The sequence below is a fragment of the Quercus lobata genome, chromosome 12, assembly GCF_001633185.2.
Source record: "Quercus lobata isolate SW786 chromosome 12, ValleyOak3.0 Primary Assembly, whole genome shotgun sequence".
Taxonomy (NCBI): Eukaryota; Viridiplantae; Streptophyta; class Magnoliopsida; order Fagales; family Fagaceae; genus Quercus; species Quercus lobata.
This window is the reverse complement of record NC_044915.1, coordinates 16,988,215-17,006,343: the sequence shown is the minus strand read 5'-3', so window position 1 is coordinate 17,006,343 and position 18,129 is coordinate 16,988,215. Positions and strand designations below refer to the sequence as shown.

Genomic DNA, 18,129 nt, shown 5'->3' with positions numbered 1-18,129 from the left:
GAATTGAGAGGCTCTCTTGGATTTGTTGAAGAGAATGGGCTATGGGGAGAAGTGGTGTAAGTGGATCTGCACTTTTATATCCACGGTTCAGTTCTTTGTGTTGATCAATCGGTCTCCAGGTGATTTTTTTGGTAGTTCTAGGGGATTGTGTCAAGGGGATCTATTATCTCCCATGTTGTTTTTGATTATGATTGAGATTTTCTGTAGAATGTTGAAAAGAGTGGATGGTGCTGGCTTACTCCGTCGTTTTAAAGCTGATGGTAGGAGGGGTGGTGGGGAATGTGTTTCACATCTCTTGTTTGTAGATGATACTATTCTGTTTTGTGATGTAGAAGTGGTGCAAATCCTTCATCCTTCATGTTTGGCTGTTGTTACTTTCTTTTCAGACTGTGACAGGTTTAGAGATCAATGTGCAGAAGAGTGAAATGGTTCCAATAGGGGAGGTAAATGATTTGCATGCCTTGGCTGAGATATTGGGTTGTAGGGTTGGAAGTTTGCCTATGTCTTATCTTGGCACGCTGTTGGGGGCCTCTCCTAAATCACCTTCAGTTTGGAATCCTATTCTAGAAAAAATTGAGCGAAAGTTGGCCGGGTAGAAAAAGCTGTATTTGTCTAGGGGGGGTAGATTGATGCTGCTCAAGAGTACATTATCTAGTCTTCCTAAGACTCCTTATTTTTTAGCGCTGTTCACCATTCCTACTCATGTGGCTAATAGAATTGAAAAGTTGCAAATGGACTTTATGTGGGGTGATAGCAAGACTCATTTGGTAAGATGGGATAAAGTTTGTGCGCCTATGGCCAACGATGTGGGCTGTTGTTACTTTGTTTTCAGACTGTGACAGGTTTAGAGATCAATGTGCAGAAGAGTGAAATGGTTCCATCCAATAGGGGAGGTAAATGATTTGCATGCCTTGGCTGAGATATTGGGTTGTAGGGTTGGAAGTTTGCCTATGTCTTATCTTGGCATGCTGTTTGGGGCCTCTCATAAATCATCTTCAGTTTGGAATCCTATTCTAGAAAAAATTGAGCGTAAGTTGGCCAGGTAGAAAAAGCTGTAATTGTCTAGGGGGGGTAGATTGACGCTGCTCAAGAGTACATTATCTAGTCTTCCTAAGGCTCCTTATTTTTTAGCGCTGTTCATTCCTACTCATGTGGCTAATAGAATTGAAAAGTTGCAAATGGACTTTATGTGGGGTGATAGCAAGACTCATTTGGTAAGATGGGATAAAGTTTGTGCGCCTATGGCCAACGATGGTTTAGGTATAAGGAGGAGGGTGGTAGCTTCAAAGTTTGGGGAAGAGTGGGGAGATAGACTTCTAAGTTGGGTAGGGGAGTTCATGGGTGTGGTTTATGGAGATGTATTCGAATGGGTTGGGAGGATTTTAGCAAAAATACTCAGTTTGTTGTTGGGATGGGGAATAGGGTGGTGTGGGGATCAACCTCTCAAACAGACTTTCCCGAGGCTGTATGGTATTGCTACTGCTACTGACAGGGAGGCCTCTGTAGAATCTTCGTTGACAATGCTGGGGGCGGAGGAGAGAAGAAGTTGGGATGTTTGTTTCATTCAGGACTTTAATGATTGGGAGATAGATGAAGGGGCAAACTCTCTTTTTATCTTGGGAGCTAATATTCCTTTAATGGATGTTGGAGACCGGATGAGCTAGAAGTTGAAGCCTAGTGGGTATTTTGACATCCGGTTGTTTTATAACAAATGGCGAGATTTCCCCTCTATTGTCTTTCCTTGGAAAGGTATTTGGAGAGTTAAGGTTCCTCGGCATGTTTCCTTTCTCGTTTGGTCTATAGCTTGGAATAAGATCCTCATGGGTGATAACCTGAGACGGGGGTGGTATTAATTTTGTGGATTGGTGCATTATGTGTTGTCGCTTTGGGGAGATGGTGGATCACTTACTACTTCATTGTGAGATGGCTCATTGGTTGTGGAGTTTTGTTTTTACATCTTTTGGATTTTTGTGGGTCATACCTAGAATGATTCTAGATCTGCTTTTTGGCTGGTGGAATTGGTTGGGGAAGCATTTGTCTAATATCTGGAATTTAGTTTTGTTGTGCTTACTATGGTGTCTTTGAAGGAGCGGAATCAGCAAACTTTTAAGGACTTGGACTTGGATAGTTCCGGAGATCAGATGCTTCTTTTAGTGGAACTCTATTTGACTGATCTTGGGCATGGGGACTCACGACTAGTGCTTCTCTCCCTTCTTTTCTTAGCTTTCTTCTCTTTTGTAATTGATTTGCTGCCTGGTTTTCTTCTGTTTCTTTTCTCTTTTTTCCTTTTCTTGTAAATTTTGGTTTGCCTTGTGCTTTTCATGTTAAGAGCAGCCTTTCGAATATATTTCATTCTTACTTATCAAAAAGAAAAAAAAAATATATATATATATATATATATTTTTTTTCTTTTTGATAAGTAAGAATGAAATATATTCGAAAGGCTGCTCTTAACATGAAAAGCACAAGGCAAACCAAAATTTACAAGAAAAGGAAAAAAGAGAAAAGAAACAGAAGAAAACCAGGCAGCAAATCAATTACAAAAGAGAAGAAAGCTAAGAAAAGAAGGGAGAGAAGCACTAGTCGTGAGTCCCCATGCCCAAGATCAGTCAAATAGAGTTCCACTATATATATATATATATTAAAGTTTGAAATCATTACTTGGAACTTAGATAATATAGAAATCATTAGCTAAAACTTTTTTCAAATGGATTGCTTATTAAACAAAAAATAATAATAATCCCTTTTGTTGGTGAAAATTTCCTGAAAACATTTTTGTACTCTATGCCTAATTTTCTGTTAGATTTGCAATGATAAGATTAGTGGAAATAAGAATCAATAGCCAACCCCAAATAATTTGGTACTAAGATTTTGTTGTAGAAGTGGAATTGAGAATATGAAGTGAGATAAGGTTTGAAATGAAATGAGGAAATTTTTTTAATGCTAAGGGTGGTGCCTTTTAATGAAAAGATGAGGGGGAGTTAGTTGGGATGGTTGGTCATGTTTAGAGGTGAACAATTAAGGCACAGTGAGAAAGATAGAGTTTATTCAAGTTGAGAGAACAAAAAAAAGGTAGAGGAAGATAACAAAACATTAATAGTAGTAAAAAAGGACATGTCAAGTAAGGAAGTAATGAGAGTATGACTCTAGATAGAATAGAATTGCGGAAAAGAATACATGTGGCTGATCCTGATTAGTTGGTTGAGGATCCATAGTCAACCCAAAATATTGGGATAAAGGCTTGGTTGTGTCATTGTGATATAGATGATGTCAATGAGGACTTCTCTTGGTTTACAAATTCAATTATTTGGAGTTTGATCAGTTGTAATGGGAGACCATTTTAATGGAAAATAATACTAGGAAACCAAGGAGATTTCTTTGCCGAATTCTTCCTTGTTTAGCAAAGTTCATTGCTATCACAATGAAAATGATTCTTTTGTATGTTTGAAGTGAATTGTAGAACCCAAAGTAGTGTTTCTACAATTTATTTGTGTATTTGTGCCCAAAATACTTGCTAATTAAACTGTCACTATTTTTTGTGCGCTGAATTTCTATATCCATATAATTTGTTTATGTTGAATCTTTTCCTTGGGACAGTTTCATAATGGTTCTTTCCCCCATCTTTTACAGGTTGGTTGCCACCCTAAATATCAGAATACGCGCTGCTTTGAAGTGGTAAGAATGGATGGGACAACTGAAGATTTTTCTTACCACAAGTGTGTCATTGGTGCCCTTGAGCTCATAGATCCTCTAAGGGCGAAAACTTATGAATCAAAATGGGGGCGAAAAGCTACGAATCAAAATGGAGCATTTGCAGTAGACTCTCTAGAATAGGGCAAAGAAACAAAATAGGGAAGGAAACCCATTAAACACCCCACATCAGCTTACCTATCTCTTCCCTATTGTTTTCTGTATCTGAGTAACACTGATAAAGAAAAGTGGGTGTTCTGAAAAGTGAAAAATAATAAAAAAATGAATGAAGAAATAATATTTAAAATGAAATAGGGTTTAGAAAAGGAAATCTGATGTGGGTGAAAAGGAAAGTGGTTGGCTAAAATAGGAAAACTAGGTTCTTATCCTAAAATTGGGAGAAAATTTTAGGTAAACTGATGTCAGTGCTCAACATAGAACTGTCAAGCCAACCATATGCCTCTACATATTTCGAACTCCCAAGCATGTAAAGTGACTGACATTGGATTCGAGAACGATGTTTTAATGTTTAAGGTCTTCGCATCAGACCATTAAACATGCAGTCATGTCAACTTACATTTGGAATGATCCTGATTTCCTGAATCCCGCATTCTATCCTAGGAAATTGCAAGCAACTTTGGGAATTGGAGCTACCTACTAACTAGTGTAAATCAAATTTGCTCTTCTCTAACAATGGCGGGTGGATCATCTCAAAATAATAGTTTTGGAGCTTTCATACCTTTTCAAAGCTGTATATTCTTCCCCCCCCCCCCCCCCCCCACCAAAAAAAAAGAAGAAGAAGCAGATATTGTGCACAAGAAGAGTACTAGTAGAGCAGTAAGTGCTTTGCTTTTTGTAGTCAACAGTATTTCCTTTTGTTTTTAATTTTTAAATTTTTTTTTAACTACAATTGCAGTCCCTTACTCATGCTTCTTTTTGCTACTTCCACTATAACTTGTTTGCCTTACATCACGTCAGGCTAAAAAGCTGTAGTCGAAGCAGCAACGAGAAGCTTTGTAAAGGCCAATTTCAATTTCATGTTGTATCTATGATACATATGTACAATGCAAACATTCATATGAACAGCTATTTTCATAAAATAGTTTTGGCATTTCAGCCTATATGGTGATCTGGTTATTTTGCTATATCTCATTTCCAATGCCAATGATGTAATGGAAATTATGGCTTTAGATTTATCCCATTTCCAATGCAAATATGTATATGATTCAATGGAATTTTCAGATATAGTCAATCCTCTGATGATTGGTGCACGTGGAAAGCGTCTTGATGACACTTAAAATCATGTTTGTTTCTGTTAATAGAAATTCCTTCTGATATTTTATTTGATGTCTCTAACCTGTTGCTCATCAAGTGGGTTGTCACATTATTATGCTTTGGTGGCATAACTTGTCTGATAGTTTAATAAATTCAATGATTAATGGTGCTAGAAATAAGTCTGGATGATTTAAAATAATAATTATTAAATCGAAGTCATTTTAAGAACAGCATACCATCCAGATTGCATCCACTTAACACACGCACAAACGCTAGCATGTGGTTGTGTGATTTTTTCAATTTATAGTAATGCTACAGATGACTCATAATCAATACATTCATATGCATATCCATACATATTTTCAGGTGTTACAAAGTTTGGAAATAAACACTCCAAGAAAAATACTTTTTGAGTATAACCCATCTTGTTGAGCTCGGACACCTCTCCTTTACTATGCCTCAATTTACTTGTGCATACATTTATACTTGTACAAAGACAAGTGCACATTCTCTAATTGATCTCATAATTGTCTGGGTAATTAGAGTAATATAATCATTAACAAGACTAGACTTGTCAAAACATAATTTTTATTTTTTATTTTTAATTTTAAAATAAGATCTTGATTCCTGGAAAAAAAAAATTGGGAACAGTAGGAATAGTACTCTTGTATTCACATAAGTAGCCTATTCTTACTGTGGAACCAACCTTATGTGAGAATAGAGATATTGCTCCCATTTCAGTTTACATGAGGTAATTTCTTCTGGTCTAAAGTGCAAGTTAACCTCTTTTTAAGTTTAGAGTAGTTATGATTTTGGTAGTTGATGTTTAAAAGTGCTGATTTTAATGTTTAATATCATTTTCGTCGTCGTCCATCTATTTGTTTTGTGAATGGCGTGGCTATTATATGTCACTTGAACTCGAAACAATAAATCGGTGTACACCTTTCATCTTTGAAGGTTACTTCACAATCTTTCTTCCCTTTGTTGACTGACAGTAAAAAGTAAAAACCAACATAAACCGAAAAGGACTAGCATAGGAATAGGATTGAACACTCCGTGTCCTCCTTGTTGGAACATTATAGTAAGGGTGATGTGGTCAGTTAAGAATTGAAGGGGCACATGCAATACTAATGACAATGCAATACTAATGACAATGCAATATTGTTGATAAAAGTGAGTGATTAATATAACATTATTGGGTAAATTCACAAGCTTAAACTTTTGGATAAAATGATATCTTTATATGTTATATTAACTTCTTAATTAGAGTCTTTCTTCCAACAAGTGGTATCAAAGCCACGAAAGAGTGAATTCGCGCATGAGAAAAGTTTTACATTAAATAGTAATAACGAGTAAGTGGCTAATATAATATAATTGGACTTAAATATATTAGCTTAAACTTTGGGGTAAAGTAGTTTTTCTATATTTTATATTAAACTTTGGGGTAAAGTAGTTTTCCTATATTTTATATTGACTATGAGGGTAATGTGGAAGCCATTGAGGAAGAAAAGAAGAGAGATGAGATGGGGGGAAGGAAAATAAATTATATTTTCTAATGTAGTTAAAACGATTTAATTATAATATTTAAAACTGTAATAATGTGAGTTTATTAAGTGACATTTAACGGTTACATATGGAAATAGGTAGAACAAGAATTGAGAACAAATAGCAAACTTGAGAGATTAAATTTAAAAAAAAAAAAAAAATCTATAACAAAATAATCTAAAAATTTAGAGGATGTTTTTATTTTGAGAAATAATATGTCCACAATATTTTTACAACAAATCTTAAGCGGCAGGTTGTTACTGGTTGTTATTGTTATGGCAAAAAAGTAATCTTAGTGTTAGGTTCAAATTTGAACCAATAACAACTAACTATCTATGATTTGTTGTGAAAATATTGTAAAAATATTGTAAAAATATTGTGGACGTAACACATCTCTTTCATTTTAGCCTCTGTTGTGTTATCTTGGTAAAGGGGTGGTCCGAAGTATTTGAAGCACTTGGTCCACAACATACCTGCTTGCCTGAATTTGTTAGTTTATCATAATGCCAAAGAGAAATTTTTTGCATATCCTTACCAAAGGTACATTTGTCGGCTGTCTGATCAATGCATCAAACCCATATGGGTCCCTCTCCCCTTGAAGTTGTCTAAATACAAACACTCTCCCTTGTAGGAGCCTTTTTCTCTCTCGTCATGGTGCGAGACTTTCCTCCCTTAGGTGTCAGAGCTTAAGGGTCCTTTTCTTTGTCTCATTGTTGCTGTCATTTTTTTTCTTTCTCTCCCTGGTTTTTTCTTTTTAGCCTTATCATGGAACAGTCAATAGTTGATAGTCTAAAAAATCTACAGCTTACTAAAGAAGAAGAGGAGGATATTTTTATTTCTTCAAATAGTTCACCGGACTGGTTGGAGGAGTGTGCTTTGAGTTTGTTTGGAAAATTATTGGCAGATCGTAATCAAAATCTGAGAGCTCTTAAGAATACTCTGAGATCAACTTGGAAGATGGGCTCGGATCTTAGAATAGTAGATGTTGGGAACAATGTGTTGCAGTTTAAGTTCAGCTCAATGTTCCAGCTAGAATGGGTGGAGCGAAATGGTCCGTGGAACTTTGAGAATAACCTCCTGCTCCTGAGTCGATGGAGGAGGGGCTTAACCTCAGCCAACTTGGTCTTCACTCATGCCCCTTTTTGGATTCAAGTTTGGGGCTTACCTTTTGTTGAGGTCCAAAAAAGGGTTACAATAAAATAAGCCCAAAAGAAATGGAAGAGCAAGTCAAGCCCAAAAGAAATGGAAGAGCAAGTCAAAGCCCAAAAGAAAAAAAAAACCAGGCTAAGCCCAAAAGTAACAGGAACGGATGACCCATGGGGAGATAAAAGGAAAGCCAGAGGATCCTGAAGCCCAGAAAAGTAAACAGCATCCCAAAAGAGACCACGGCAAAAATATAAAGAAGCAAGGATCCCCAAAACCCTTCAAGCACAAATAAAAAGGAAGACTGAGACAGATCGGTAGAAAGAAGACAGGAAAAGAAGAAAAAAACAAGAAGCGCAAAACGACCTCTCATGACACAGACAGCAAAAGGGCCTCGGGGAACCAGGACAGGGAAGAAAGAATAGCAACGAAGGACTTTCAAAAATGGCAGAACAAGATTCCACCCAAAACGGAAAAGAGGAATACGCCAGAAATGAGGATACCGAGAAGGGCATACCTCAGCACGTCCCAAAGAGGATGGCCGACCAGAAGCTTTCGAAGGAATCAGAACCAAGAGAAGGAAAGAATGAGAGAAAACGGCAAAGGGACTTACCAAGGCAACAGGGACAGAACATGCTCTGTTTGCAAAAGAGCAAAACAGAGGAACCCGGGATACCCAGAAAAACTCCATTATAAAAGGAGGGGACGGGTTATGAAGAAGGCAGCGAGAAAAATAGAAAAGAAGCACAAAAAAAAAGAAGAAATTCTCTAGGAAGAACCATTAGAAAAATCCACCCAGAAAGAAAATACTAAGGGAAGAACAAAAATACTGTTTTCCCGATATCCTGTAAAAGCCACTACTGCACATACTCGGATTCAACAGGAATCAAACTTTGCAAGTTTTGAAGGCTGAAATAGCCATTCAAGACTGCAACTTTTGAGCTTGATTGGACCTTGTATCACGTCCTAGTGAGCTTTCTGTAATCAAACAGATACTTTGTTAATGAAATACTGCTACATAATTCCCAGGATCCCCATAGCACTATTTCTCTGTTTTATCATTTTGCTAATCCTGCTTTGTTTCCTTCTGAACTTACGTTGTTAATTTTGGTACTCCTCGATATCCTTGTTTGTTGTCTTTCTGTATATTGTCAGGAGTATTCTCTGCATTCACTTGATTCTTAAACAGCTCGTTAGCTGCGGTGAATCAAGGCCCGGTCAACCAAATCCTTCCTTTTCATTCAGGCCCAGGATCCTTGGGCTTGAGTATCCTGAAAAAGGCACCCTCACACCTTTTGAATACATGACTGAGGAAGCCGGGCGCGACATTGGCAGCAAGTTAGGAAGAGTTATGGAGGTGGATAAACGGTCATGGCAAGCTGACCAAGCAAAGTTTATGCGTGTAAGGATCGAATTACCGATTGAGAAGCCTCTGAGGAGAGGTGGATATGTCTCTAATATGGATGGGGATAGATGTTGGGTGTCCTTCAAATATGAGCGACTTCCAACCTTTTGCTTCAGATGTGGAAAAATAGGACATGATGAGAAGCATTGTGGAGTGGTGACTGAGGAGCAATCAATGGAAAAACAGTATGGTGATTGGTTGAGGGCTGGAAGCATATCAAAAGGTTCAAATGAGGAGGTTAGAGATTCGGGGAAGAGCAGATATGATTCAAAAACTGATAGTTTCAGGGGCTCGGGCAAGGGTGGCCATGAATCAAAGAATGGAGATGAAATGGGGAAGACGGTTCAGGTCACGGCAGGGGAGAGGGAGGCCTCTGTCCGAACTGAAGATGAGATGAGGAACGGCTGGGATGGAAGGGTCAGTCTCGAAGGTCGGGATAGATTTGAAAAGCCGGAAAAGCAGGAACTTGTTGCTCGGGCAGAGAGGGTTGCAGTAAGTCATCAGAAGGGATGTGACAATGTGAGCACTCCAAGGCAAACAAGGAACCATCTGGTTGGGGACTTGTCCGAAACTAAAGGGAAAGAGATGGCCTCTTGGGTGGGCCTGACCGGGGAGCCCAAATTGAAGGAAAGAGGGGCTGCTGATCCACCTAAGCCCAAAATGAGCATAATAGAGCAAGAGGAAGACAGCTCACTTAAGCCCAAGAGAACTGAAAAAAACATCACTGAAGAAGAAGGGAAGGCCGGCCCAAACAAAGGAAAAAATAGAACGGGGAAGGGGAATTTAAAGAAGGTGGCCAGGGAGGTAGGAAAGGCCCAAGGAGTTGGTTCAAAGTCCCTGGAGATAGCAGTTGGCACCAAGAGGCGTGAGGATACAAATACACTTGCAGAAAAGGAAGGGCGACCCCAGAAGAGAAGCTGTGATGAGGAAGGTAAGAACAATGCTATTTCATGCGAAAATTTCTTTGAGGAATCGGCGGTGGCTGCTAGGCAGCACCGCCGGGAGCAATGATTACCTTGGGGTGGAACTGCCGGGGGCTTGGGAACCTCCGGACAGTTCGTGTGTTGGGCGAATTAGTCCAACGTTGGAATCCCAAGATTATTTTTCTTTCGGAAACAAAAGTTAAAAAGAAAGCTATGGAAAAGATTATGGAAAAAATAAATTTTGTTAATGGATTGATTGTGCCTAGGAAGGGTAGGGGAGGAGGTTTAGCTATGTTGTGGAAAAGAGAAATTGATTTAGAAATTATGAGTTATTCTAGAAACCACATTGATGCGATTATTTCAGAACAGGACACGGAATTTAAATGGCGAATGACTGGTTTCTATGGAAATTCGAAAACTCATAGAAGGCAGGAATCCTGGGATGAACTTGCTGCTCTGAACCGGAAATTTCAGCTTCCCTGGCTGTGCTATGGGGATTTTAATGAGATTCTGTCCAGGGAAGAGAAGATGGGAGGGGCTCCTCGGCCTTAAAGGCAAATGGATGGGTTTCGGGAGGTGGTTAACTCTTGCGGTTTTAAAGACTTGGGGTTTTGCGGTCCGGATTTTACATGGTGCAACATGCAAGAAGGGAATAATCGCATTTATTTGAGGCTTGATAGAGCTTTGGCTACTAATGATTGGATTAGCTACTTCAGCGGCACTAGAGTCCTCCATTTGGTTAATTCGACATCTGACCACTGTGCGCTGTTGATTGCCGATTCCATAGCTATGCAGCCTTCCAGAAAGCGTAGATTCCATTTCGAGGAAATGTGGACGAAAAAAAAGGAGTGTAAGGATATTATTAAGAGCTCATGGGAGGGGTGCCTGCATAGGGGCACTCCGGATAGCATCTCTTCAAGTCTTCAAAGCTGTGCAGCTGAGTTGGAAAAGTGGAATAAGGCGGTGTTTGGTTATGTTCCGAAGCAAATTCAGAGCAAAAGGAAAGCTCTTAATGAGCTAACTTTGCAAGATAGAGACGGAGTTTTGGGGAAGGAGATAAATAGCTTAAGGAAGGAGATTAATGACCTTCTAGACTGTGAGGAAACCCTTTGGCACCAAAGATCAAGAGTTTTCTGGTATGGCCAAGGGGATCGAAATACAAAGTTCTTCCATTCAAAGGCCTCACAAAGGAGAAAGAAAAACACTATTAGTGGCATTTGGGACGATAATGGGCTGTGGTGTGATACAAATGAGAGCATTGCAGCGACTGCTATAGCCTATTTTGAGGCTTTGTTTACTACTTCTAATCCTTGCCGGATTCTGGAGGTCACTAACACAATTCCCACCAAAGTAACGGAGGCGATGAACCAGGGGCTGATTGCAGAATTTACAAGGGAAGAAGTCGTAACCGCGTTGAAGCAAATGCATCCTACAAAAGCTTCGGGCCCGGATGGTATGTTAGCAATTTTCTTTCAAAAATATTGGGATGTAGTAGGGAATGACATTACTTGTATGGTGCTGAATGTGCTTAACTCTGATATGTCAATTGCTGATATAAATCGAACAAACATCACTTTAATTCCAAAAATTAATTGCCCTTTGAAAATGTCTGATTTTAGGCCAATAAGTTTATGCAATGTAATCTATAAACTTGTGTCTAAAGTTATTGCTAATCGCCTAAAAAACATCCTCCCTTAAATTATATCGGAAAACCAAAGTGTTTTTCTATCTGAGAGGCTCATCACTGATAATGTTTTAGTTGCCTATGAGTTAATGCACTACCTAGAACATAAAAAGGAGGGGAGGAAAAATTTTATGGCGGTTAAACTTGACATGAGTAAGGCCTACGATCGTGTTGAGTGGAAGTTTATTGAAGGTGTTATGGAAAAAATGGGATTCCATGAAAAATGGATCCAATTAATTATGAAATGCATCACTACTGTTTCCGATTCTGTTATTATTAATGGTGCGGTCCATGGTAGTATTTTCCCTACAAGGGGTCTCCGTCAAGGAGATCCCCTATCTCCTTATCTTTTTTTATTATGTGCAGATGGTTTTTCTTCTCTGATCAATGAGGCAGTAAGAAATCAAGGGCTGAGTGGAATATCCATTTGCAGAGGTTGTCCTTTGGTGTCTCATCTCTTCTTTGCGGACGATAGCCTCTTATTCTGTAAAGCCTCTGAGCAAGAATGTCGCAAATTGATTGAGATCCTTGGGCTTTACGAAGCTGCTTCCGGTCAAAAAGTTAATGCGGAGAAATCCTCTGTTATTTTCAGCCACAATACCCCTCCGGAAAGTAGGCGTATGGTGATGGACATCCTTGGCCCGATGCAAGACACAAGGCATGGGAAATACTTGGGGCTTCCATCTATCATTGGAAGGTCCAAGACCGAAGTTTTTGCAGAAGTAAAGGAAAAGGTGGGACGAAAGTTGGCGGGGTGGAAAGAAAAGTTGCTGTCCATTGGAGGGAAGGAGATTTTGATAAAGGTCGTGGCGCAAGCGGTCCCTACTTATACCATGAGCTGTTTCCTAATCCCGAAAGGGCTGTGTGAAGAGATTGAGGGGATGATAAGGAATTTCTGGTGGGGGCAAAGAAAAGAAGAGAAGAAAATTGCTTGGGTGAGTTGGGAGAAGATGTGTAAAGCAAAATCAATTGGTGGTATGAGATTCCGTAACTTTCAAGCTTTCAATCTAGCAATGCTCGCGAAGCAAGGGTGGAGACTTTTGTCAAATCCGAATTCCCTTTGTGCAAAAATTCTTAAAGCTAGATACTATCCGAGTGGTGACATCTTGAACTCAAAACTGGGCTGCAGCCCTTCATACACATGGAGAAGCATTTTCAAAGGCCTTGAAGTGGTTCGGAAGGGCTCTCGTTGGAGAGTTGGTAACGAAAGGCTCATCCACATTTGGGAGGATAAGTGGCTCCCCACCCCCACAACTTATAAGGTAATTTCTCCTCCTCGGATTTTTGATGATTTTCCTATGGTTTCGGCCTTAATTGATGAAGATACAAAAAGATGGAAAGTAGACACTTTGAAATCTTTATTTCTTCCTTTTGAAGTTGAAACTATCCTCAATATTCCATTAAGTTATAATCTTCCTGAGGACAAAATTATTTGGGTGGGAAATAGCAAGGGAGTTTTTTCAGTAAAAAGTGCGTACTATGTGGCTCTTGCTATGATTAATTCATCTGATTGTGGCGAGTGCTCTTATAGGGATCCTAGATCTTCCCTCTGGAAAAGGATATGGCAGCTGAAAATCCCCCCAAAAATAAGAATTTTTTCATGGAAAGCTTGTGTTAATGCATTGCCAACTATGTCTAACTTGAGGAAGAGAGGGGTTAGTACGGATGGCCTTTGTCCGGTTTGTGGTTTGGAGGAGGAAACCATCCTGCATGCTCTGTGCGGATGTATGGCAGCGAAGGAGGTTTGGAGATTGTGGAAAGATTGCAAAATTGATTTTGGGGCGGAACCTTTAGATTTCTCGGATTTTGCTTTGGAAGTGTTAGCAGCCGGCAATCTTAAGGACTTGGAGATTTTATTTGTGGTGGCGTGGGCTATTTGGCATAACAGAAATCTAAGGGTATTTGAGTCGGTCTGCCAGGGGGCTGATCATATATGGAATTCTGCAGTTAGTTTGATTTCTGACTTCAAGGAAGCTGATAAATTCTGCTCCTTGGGCCCTTCGGCTGGTGAGGTGAGTTGGAGGAAGCCTCCAAACGGAGTGTTCAAAATTAACACAGACGGAGCAACGAGTGGAGATGGCGTGCTGTCTAGTATTGGCGTCATTATAAGGGATTGCAAAGGCCAGGCAGCTGCTGCACTCTGCCGTGTTCTCCCTGGCTGCTTCACTGTGGATGAAACTGAAGCCTTGGCGGTTGAGGCAGGAATCTTACTTGCTAGAGAATTGAACCTTCAACAGATCATCATTGAATCAGACTCTCTTGCTGCTGTGCAGCGCATTTCATCCAAGGACTATAGTGGGGGATTCGGTCACATTGTAAATGGTATTGTGAACCTCCTCGATGTTTTTGCTGGTTGGCAGATTCGGCACGTGAAGAGGGAGTTTAATAGGGTGGCTCATGAGCTTGCTAAGTTTGCTCGTTGTAATAATGTTAGTCATTTGTGGAGAGGAGTTTCTCCGCCTATAGTTAGAACTCTGATGCACTTGGACTGCATGTAGTTGGGTTTGCTGTTTGTAGCTGTGCTGTCTGTAGCTGTGCTGTGTTTGCCTTGATTTGTTGTATCTGGCTGGTCTTTTAATGAATATGTTTTCTTTCTTATCAAAAAAAAAAAAAAAAAACCCATATGGGTCCCTGTCACTTACCTCCCATCTTATTTTGGGCCTACATGGAAATGATTATTTTAAATTTTTAATACAGGAAGCGGAAGATAGATTTGCAGGCTCAATGGAGTTGGGTTTATGCAGGGACGAAACTAGGGATGAAACTAGGATCAAAATTTATGGAGGTCAAAACCTCAATAAAAAAAATTCTTTAAAATACAAATTAGCATATATTTAATGTTAAGAAAATATCAACAAAACAGAGGAAAAACAAATAACCATTTATTAATACATTTTAAATTAATAATTTAAAAATAGAATTCAACATTCTTTTAAATAACAAAAATCATCTATAGTTGATTTTGTACTAAACTTTGCAACAATCTCCCTTTCAATCCTAATTTCTTTTGATTAATGATACATGAATTTATAAAATTTATATAATAAAATTTGTAATACTAATGACTGTACTCTACACATTAGAACCAATTTATTAACACAACTATTCAATTCTATAATACCCCACATAAAATTAAACTAATTTACTAATAAACAACCAACTAGTAAGTTAAAAAAAAAATTAAATATTTTAAGTTAAAAATTAATAGCCAAACACACCTGCCATCTCACCCCACACATTGATTAATGGCCACCCACGCACCCCACTCTCACTTACTATAAGTACATTAACTTGGTTTGTAATTTGTATTCATTTGTCTTTCTTCTTTTTTTCTTTGCGCATTTTTTTTTTCTTTACAGCAAAAATAGTCATATCTTTTTCACGAAAATTCAAATAGTCAATCTTAACACTCATTAAAAAAAATAGCTTGGATCTAAGAAGAAAGAGTAAGAAATAGCCAACACAATAACACAAATGTTGTAGTATTGTTGTTTGCCAGTTGGGTTTTATCATTTCATGGGCCAATTTGTAACTTATTGGGAGGAGGGGGGCCAAAAATAATTATTTTGGGCTCAATTTTTAAACTATTCATTAAATGTGTATACTATTACTATTTTTAAAATAAAAAAAATTTGGGTTGGGGGGGAGGGCAATGGTCCCCCTCTGCCCCTTACTAGTTCCATCTCTGGGTTTAAGGCCACATGAGGCACCCATTATTTAGTTTATCATTTGAGGCCACTTTTTCCCCTAATTGCTTCAATCTCTCTCTCTCTCTCTCTCTCTCTCTCTCTCTCTCAAAGATAAAGTAAAGGTTTTAGTTAGTGAGCATGCGAAATTGCGAATTAAAGAGGAAGTTAATAACAAAAGCAAATAACAAATATTTTTTTACTGAATGTTGTGCGGCTCTCCAAAAAGAGCTAATCAATTCCAATGTCAAACTCAACCTTAATCAATGTTTTCAAGCACCGTTGATCGGCACTAAGTAATAAACAATATATTGTTATTTCCAGAGTTTGTTGTAAGTATAATGTTTGAGAAGTCATCCAAAAAAAGAAAAAGAAAAATAATAATGTTTGAGAAGTAAAATGATAAATTATTTCATGTGTGGGAAAAATGGATTTATCATAAATATTTTATGTTGGAGATGTTTCAAATCACTATGAGCATTATCACAACAATAGTCTTATAACTCAACTAATGTTTTTTGGTGTTTTTAATAGATACATTCAAGGTTCAAATCTCCCATTGTAACTATCAAATACACACACATATGATCATAAGCAAGCATGTCCTCAACCAATTTTCCACCAAAGTATGGCCGTAAGGGCAACTTGAAAAATCAAGTTGTTTATGTTAAATGTAGTGCCTAAAATTTGATTAGAATGATATAAGACACTAAAAAATTTCATTATATTTGGTGTAGCTTGTTTTAGCAAAATAAAATTAACTTGAGTACATCTAGGGTAACTCTATGTGATGCTATACCATTTTAGGAGTGGAAGAAGGGGGGCTAGGGGAGACATAACAATAGTTGTAACATGATCCTATCTCTCGTATGAAATGGCACCTTAGTAGGACTAGTGTGTGGTGAAATTGTAGTTGCCACTAACTCACAAAAGCTACTCTCATTTCATGTGATGCAGTGCTCGTGCCATAGAATCGTGAGAGGAGAGGAATGATAAATTACACCAAATCACCCTTAAGGCATGGGGAAGCAACAATTATCTCCAATCTTCGCATAAACGAAAATTTTCTCCTTGGCATTTACTATGAACGTAACAAATACAGTAAAATCCATATTTTATCCTAATTTATGTTCTAACCTTCTTTTCATTAAACAATAACAGAGTTTCTAATTGCATAACAGAAAAATAGATATTTTATTATATTTGTCGCGTTTATTACAAAATTCAGGAAGTGAATATGTTATTTTTGTAAATCTTATGGGTCACTGTTATTACATTTATACCGCAAGACATGGTTGTGTAATTTTTATTTTTATTTTTAAGTACGCACAACTAAGTCATATAGAAATTCAACTAATTTGTTTATCCAAAGTTTACAAAATTTTGAATCTACAATCTACTCCTATATTTTTTTTAAATAAAAGAATTATATATCATATATATTATATTAAAGTATGGAATCTCAATCAAGAATCGAAATTAGATTCTAATTACACTCCAATTTTGTGCCAAATATTCTTAATTTCAATTTGCTCAATAATTCAACATCTAGTATCTTTAAATTTTAAATGCACTTCACTTTATGCCAAGTCACAAGTGTCCTTCTAAATATACTCTAATTATGTGTAAATTATATTTAAATGTAAATTCATGCATTTTAACTTAGAAAATATTAAAAAATTCAAATTAAATTCATTATATTTATGTGTAATATTAAATATGTACAATTTGTTACTTATGGAGTAGAAATGCTATATGTGTGTGTGAGGATTTTTATTATTGTTGTTGATAATTCGATAGTTACATCAACGAAAAATTAGAGACTTGAACTCTATTGGTTCTCCTAATTAACGAGAACAAATTATTCTACTGAGTTACAATGCTGAACTATAAGGCTTTTAGCTTAATTGTACTTGTATATATATTATATACAATGGTTGTAAGTTAGTCATATGTAATATATTAAAGTAAAAGAACAATTCAAATTCAAATTTAATCAAAATTAATTCTAATTATAGTCTAGTTTTACATCAAATATCCAATTTATTTATTTAACTTTAATTTTGACAATATTCAGCACAAAAGACGGGTCCAAAATCTAAGTAAACCATCAAATCAATGTCTTTTTTTTTTGGTTGCTAATATCATTCCAAATGTATCATCCAACAATTATCACTATTTTATTTTATCAAGTTAGTAATCAATGAGTTTATAAAATTTTCAAGACATTTCAAGTTTCAATCCATTAGTAATTGCCAACTGGAACGACAGCACGTACACTTAGAATTCGACAAAATATGATTTCAAACCCACTTTCACGGAATACTATTTTAACCTTAACTCAGAGAAAAATTGATATCCATAAAATATCGAAATATCACCCAAAAATTGTAAAAGAAATAATTGTCAAAACTCAAATTTTAAACGTGATGACAGGACAACTGCTATAGACCCACATTACATGAACAAGTTGTCAAGCCCTTCTCAATTTGTGGGTCACCATGTTTGAAATTATGAAATCTTTCTGTGGTACTATCTCCAACCTTTTGTTGTTTTTTTGGCAACTTTCATGAATAGCAATAGCCTCTTCTATCCACAGCACCACTTACTTACAGATATGACCAGACGACATGTTCATGCATCCTAAACCGCATATCAAATCCTCAATAAGGCACCAGTATTACATCCGTTAGTTTTTTATTTTTTTAAATTTTAATTCCCAATCACAATTCATAATGTCCTGCATCTTAAATTGAGGTTTATTGGAGTTGCACTTGT

At 37.4% G+C, this 18,129-nt stretch overlaps 1 protein-coding gene across 4 annotated transcripts in view; it reads left to right on the top strand.

Moving 5' to 3' along the window:
- Window positions 1–4,886, top strand: part of LOC115969816 (DNA-directed RNA polymerase IV subunit 1-like) — a 41,540-nt gene extending 36,654 nt beyond the window's left edge. For all 4 annotated transcript variants that reach the window (XM_031089430.1, XM_031089431.1, XM_031089434.1 and 1 more), the window contains one exon: window positions 3,631–4,886. In XM_031089430.1, the coding sequence (XP_030945290.1) occupies window positions 3,631–3,834 (204 nt within the window). In that variant the 3' untranslated portion in view covers window positions 3,835–4,886. The remainder of the gene's footprint in view (window positions 1–3,630) is intronic.
- Window positions 4,887–18,129: the final 13,243 nt, after the last annotated feature.